We start from the raw sequence: 6,021 nt of genomic DNA on the forward strand, positions 1-6,021 counted from the left end.
TATATATATATATGACTCATCTGTATATGTACCTGGCAAATATATATATGACAAAGCAATCCTGATTTCTAACAGTAACCATACATACTTGTTTTTCCACAGGAGCGGCAAGTATAGGTAAAGGCATTGGCGGTATCCTGTTCTCCAGATTTTCCCGCTCTAGTGGACAGGTGTGTGGTGTGGAGGAGGAGCCATTAGACTCTGAAGGCGGGGCTTGTGAGAAAGGGGAAGAGTGTCGGCCTGTGGAGTTAGACGATAAACTGGAGGAGAAGACAGAGGAGAAAATTGAGGAGAAGACAGGAGACACCAGCATGTCACAATCAGCCTCTACCATTATGGATAACTCATCCTGTAAGCATCATCTGCACAAAGAAGTCTTTGTGCACTCTGATCATTTTTCTCAGTACTCATCATTTCATGATTTCAGTATTTTGGTTTAGGAAACCTGTTTGGAAACAAACTATATTTTTGCAGTTTTCATTTGGTGCTGCTAATATTTCTGAAAACAATTGTTTTTATATATAATTTTATCCTTTATTATAATGGAAACCTGTTTCCGCATTTGAGTAGAAAATAAAAAGGTAATTGTAAGGTAAGAAATAAAGTCACATTGTGAGATATAAAATTGCAATTGCCAAACATAAAGTCGAATTGCATTGTGAGATGCAAAATCGAAAGTATAAAGCATTTTAGACATATGGAAATGTCCTAAGATATAATTTGAAGATATAAAGTCAGAATTCCAAGAAATAAATTAGAGATTTAGATTAGAGAAATTAGAGAAAACAAAGTCGCAATTGCTAGATATGAAGACACGGTGTGAGATATAATTTTGCAATTATGAAAAACAAAGTCATAATTGTGAGATATAAAATCACGTTGTGGATATAAAATCATAAGTATCAGAAACAAAGTTGCAATTAAAAGATATAAAGTCACAATCTGGGAGTACGGTTACATTTTAAATTCATTATTTGAACATAAAATCTAAATTCCAAGAAATAAAGTTGCAATTTTAAGAAAGAAGGTCACAATTTAAAGGTAAAGAAAAACGAAGTTACAATTGCAAAATTGGAAGTGCAAGATGTGAAATCATGTCTCAGATATAAAATTGCTCTGTCAAATATAAAGTCACAATTATCAGAAACACAATAACAATTGTGAGATATAAAAGTAAATCGCATTTTAAGATATAAATTCACAATTTGAAAATATAAAGTCCCAATTCCCCAATTCTGCTCAAGCAGAACGTTAATGTTTTACATATGTATTTTAATATCTTTTATATATCCCTCCATGGCATATTTAAGTCTCACTTGAAGGTCCATCTGTGTCCCAAATTTATCAGAAACACCTTGGAAGAAGGTTTTCACTGACAGCTGTCATTGTAAGACAGTGAGCAACTCTGATTGTTTGTCCGAGCGAGCCACAGTAACTAAGGGGTGCGGGGCTTACCGATAGGTCAATTACGAAAAGCAGTTGTGAGATATTCACAATTGGGAGAGATAAATTTGTAATTTGCAACATATAAAGTTACATTGTGTGGTATAAAGTCAAATTGTTAGATAAAACATTGCAATTGCGAGAAATAAAGTCACAGTTTGGAGATCTATTTTTATTTTGAGGTGGAAATGGCTTCCATAAGGAGCTTCGATGATTTGTCAAATTCGCTTTTGAGTAGAAAATCAAACCTCCAGACCTCGAAAACCCGTGACAATGACATTCTTCCTTTGACTGTTTTGCAGTGGAGCTTGAGAAACGCATCGACTTTGAGCTGAGGGAGGGTCTGGTGGAGAGCCGCTACTGGTCAGCGGTGACGTCGCACACAGCCTATTGGTGCTCCCACGATGTGGCTCTGTTTCTGTTAACATTCATGTACAGGCCAAATGAAGCGAATGACATGCCAGAGGACAACCCCGAATCATAACAAACACGCATATGAACTCTGACACCACCCTCGATCGCTCCCTTAATATAGTTTAGCAGACCTTGTTCACTGTGCATCAGAGATCCTGTCCTTGCCTTGTTTTCCCTCCATTTAGAAGCACATCCATGGAAGAGACTTACTCTCTCCACTACATCCCCCCAATTAGGATTGGAAATTCTGACCATCCCCACCTCGAACCATGCGGTCTCTTCATATTGACTGATGTGTATTGACATTGTTGTGGTTGTATAGTGAATTGGAGGTTCACGATCAGAAGGGTTTTTTGAGAAGTACATAAGATGTGTTTTCTTGCCTAAAAAGAATAGTTTTGAAGACTTTTATAATTTAAGCATAACTATTATGTTTATATTATTTAGATGATAAAACACAATCTGTATCACTCCTAAAAGTGGCCAAATACTGAGTAGTTAATTTGAAGAGAATAACCATTAGTAAACGTGGTTCAGCCAAAAATATCAATTCTGTTATTTATTCACCCTCATGATGTTCCAAATTCATGTGATTTTCTTACGTCAGTGGAACACAAACGGAGATATTTTGAAGAATTGTACTAGTTGTTGTTTACACATTACCAGTGTTCTTTTAGTTTAATTTATATACTATTATAGTTTATATTAATATTTTGAGTAAATTTTTTTTCATTTTAATTTTAGTTGTCTTTTTTATGTGTTCATAGTTATTTTATACATATTATTTTGTTTTTCAGTTTTAGTTAATTGTAGTACTTTGTTAAACTAATCAAATAAGAGCTGTAATAAAAATAAGTTTACTTTTTATTAATTTTTTTTCATTTTAATTTTAGTTGTCTTTTTTATGTGTTCATACAGTTATTTTATACATATTATTTTGTTTTTCAGTTTTAGTTAATTGTAGTACTTTGTTAAACTAATCAAATAAGAGCTGTAATAAAAATAAGTTTACTTTTTATATTTCATGTTTTATTTCAGCTATTGTTTATTTTATTTCAAAATATTTATTATTTTTAAGTTTTTTTTATTAACAATAACAGCCATGTTGGAAACTGAAGCTTTTAAGCTTAATAAATGACACAAAACACCATAAAGTTTCATAAAAGTGACAACATTCCAAGTCCTCTGAATTTAATGTGAAGAACAGATTGAATTTTAAGTCATTATTCCCTAAAAATGTTTCCATCTGCCCTAGCTCTCCATTCCAGAGTCATGAGAGAAGTAGAAATGTCCGATTCATGAATGAATCTTTAACCGAGTCAGATGTTTTCAACTGATGTAGTTGACAAAAACCACTCTGAATGATTCGTTCATGCATTAGACTGATCCAGTTACTGAGCTCAACTCACTGAATCTTTGATCCGGTTACAGCGTTTTAGGAGCACGTCATCAGTGAATAACCTCTGACCTTTCAGTCTGTTCCTGAACATATTTTCTAGCTTCAGAAGACTTGGAACATAGTTGTATGGACCACTTTCATGATCCGTTGTGCACCTTGAAAGCCTCAGTTCCCATTTATTGTAAGTGGAAAGATCGACTAGAACATTCTTCCGAAATTCTCCTTTTGTCTTCCATGAAAGAGAGAAAGTCGTACTGATTTGGAACATCAGAATTTTCGTTTTTAGGTGAACTATTCCTAAGTCCTTTTTCTTCTTCTCTTTCTGATCCATTTGAGGCATTAGTTTCTCCTCTGCACTCGCATGATAGACACTGAAATCTACTGCACATTTGAATGCACTCTTTGCTATGATCACCACTGAGTTTTTGCTTTAACATGCATGAAATCTGAATGTTTTCCACTGAGGCTGTTAGAAAAACTCCCTACAACTGGATCTCCTGTTAGTTCTGTCCAAGTTGAAACACTTCACATTTTGCGTTTGTGGCATTCTCTGCAGTCGGCATATCAAACATGTTACTCGTCATGTTGTTTTCTAATGTATTATAGCACTAATGAACCATATAGTCACAAAGACATTGCCATTTTGAAAGAACCATCGTTTTTGTGTTACGCCCATGTTTTCTGTATTCATTTTGTATGATTTGCAATTCTGAAAAATGACACCCCCATGCCTTTTACGACGACAAGAGAAAAGCACTTAACATTTCTCCTTACCTCACCCTTGAATGTGCCAATAAACTGAAGAGTGAGACCTTCAGCAGGCGTGTGGTCAGAGGGAAACGTCAGAACTGGACTCCAGCGTGTCTGTTCATGTTTAGCTTCAGTGAACACCGAGCTGTTCCTCTTTTATGAACCTGGTGTTTTTCATTAAAACTGATATCGACTGCCCGCTCTGTCTCATTCTGTTAATTGCTTTTAAATCCTGACTTTATAGGTAATATAGGGATCAGCTAAGCACAGTTTGATGTGGGCCTTGATCAGAATAAATGGAAAACAACAGAATACAACTTTATTAATCCCTGCGGGCTGATTTAGTTTTAGCTATAAATAACGAGTCATCAAATGTGGACACTGGAGCTGTTGTTCTCAGTAGGGGGGTAGTGACCCAATAAACAGGTCAGCAATACAATAACATTTTAAAAAGGCAGGGTAAAAGTTTTCCATATGCTTTGTTGTTCATGTCTTATATCAAAATAAACAGTATTTTGGTGTACATCCACCTGTCTTTTGATCATTAATGCCCAATACTGATGCAATATTTGGGGCAGTTTTTTGTTATATGCATTAAGCTGGTAAATTGCACTTGCTTATGCATTTTACAAAAGAAAAAAAAAAAGTTTGGGGTCAGGGTTTTTTTTTCTTTTCTTTTATTAATACTTTTAGATTTCTATCCAACTGTTTTCAACAATAAGGGGCTAAATGCTTCTTGAGCACCATATCGGCACTGTGACACAAGCAATTATATTTTGGTATCATTGAGATACTGTTATAGTTTTTTATTAGTATTTTGAATTAGTTTATATTTGTAGTGCCTGAGCACTGATGGTGCAAAGACCCTCTTTGGAATTGCTGTTTATTATTATATTTTGCATGTAATTTTATTTGATTTTAGTTTTATTTATATAATAACCCCACAATGAAGACTGGAGATTTTGCTGGCGAAAATACAGCTTTGCCATCACATAAATTACATTTTAATATATATTAAAAAGAATTTAGGCTATTTAAATTATTTAGAAGTTATTGTTTACATTTTACTATGTACAATATTACTGTTCTACTGTATTTTTTTTTTGTATGAAATAAAGCTTTGGTGAGAATAAGAGACTTTTTTCAAAAACATTTTAGGCTAAAAAATCGTATCAACCCCGCTACTGTATATCATATTTTATTATATCATATTATAAACTAAATGTGATAAAAAAAATCCCTGTTTATCAGTTAATTAATATTTGTTTATAGTGATTCCAGGATATGCATCTCTGTGCTTCAACTTTTAAATATTCGTTTCATATCAGCTTATTCAGCTGTTGATAAAATCAGCATCACTTCTTCCAATCAATCAGCCCTTCCAACCAACCGGGCTGCATTTTATCATTAGCTAGAGGTTTCGCGTGTATTTGCGTGTGTGTGTGTGTGTGTGTGTGGCTCTGTCTCAAATACAAGCCGCCAGTGTTGCCAATTTAGCAATTTTGTTGCTAGATTTAGCAACTGTTCAGACTACCCTAGCAACTTTTTTTTTTTTTTTTCAAAAAGGCACCTAGCAACAAATTTAGCTATTTTTAAAAAGTTTTTGGCAACTTTTGTAAAGTGACTCAAATGATAAAAAGGCACATATTTTCATCTAAATTACACAAAATGAGGAAACCATTGAACAGCTAGCCAGCCAAGCAGCACATCAACCTGGAGAGAGCTGGAGAAAGATGCCTAAAAGTACAAACATCAAATGTGCATGAAGTTGCTAGTTCCAGTTGGTCAATAATAAATGCCCATTTATGATACAGCATGTTATTAGCTTGTATATATAATTGTTGTTCAGTTAGGCACACTGTAAGACAAATACGTGAAAAAACTGAATAGGTACTAGTCATTTTCTGCCAGGATGTTATCAATTAAGTTGTAACCCTGTAACCTTAAAACACAAAATGCAATGTGGAATTTAAAACACCTGTGAAAAATAAATACGGATTGTTCGTTCATGTTAA

The 6,021-nt window shown here is 34.1% G+C and overlaps 1 protein-coding gene across 1 annotated transcript in view; it reads left to right on the top strand.

Moving 5' to 3' along the window:
* Nucleotides 1-2,519, top strand: part of LOC107668131 (phospholipase DDHD1-like) — a 19,814-nt gene extending 17,295 nt beyond the window's left edge. The window contains exons 13-14 of the mRNA XM_016459924.1: nt 103-351; nt 1,746-2,519. Of these exons, the coding sequence (XP_016315410.1) occupies nt 103-351; nt 1,746-1,927 (431 nt within the window). The 3' untranslated portion in view covers nt 1,928-2,519. The remainder of the gene's footprint in view (nt 1-102; nt 352-1,745) is intronic.
* The last annotated feature ends 3,502 nt before the right edge of the window (nt 2,520-6,021 follow it).

Source organism: Sinocyclocheilus anshuiensis, unplaced genomic scaffold, assembly GCF_001515605.1.
Source record: "Sinocyclocheilus anshuiensis isolate Anshui unplaced genomic scaffold, SAMN03320099.WGS_v1.1 scaffold2461, whole genome shotgun sequence".
In the NCBI taxonomy this organism is placed as follows: Eukaryota; Metazoa; Chordata; class Actinopteri; order Cypriniformes; family Cyprinidae; genus Sinocyclocheilus; species Sinocyclocheilus anshuiensis.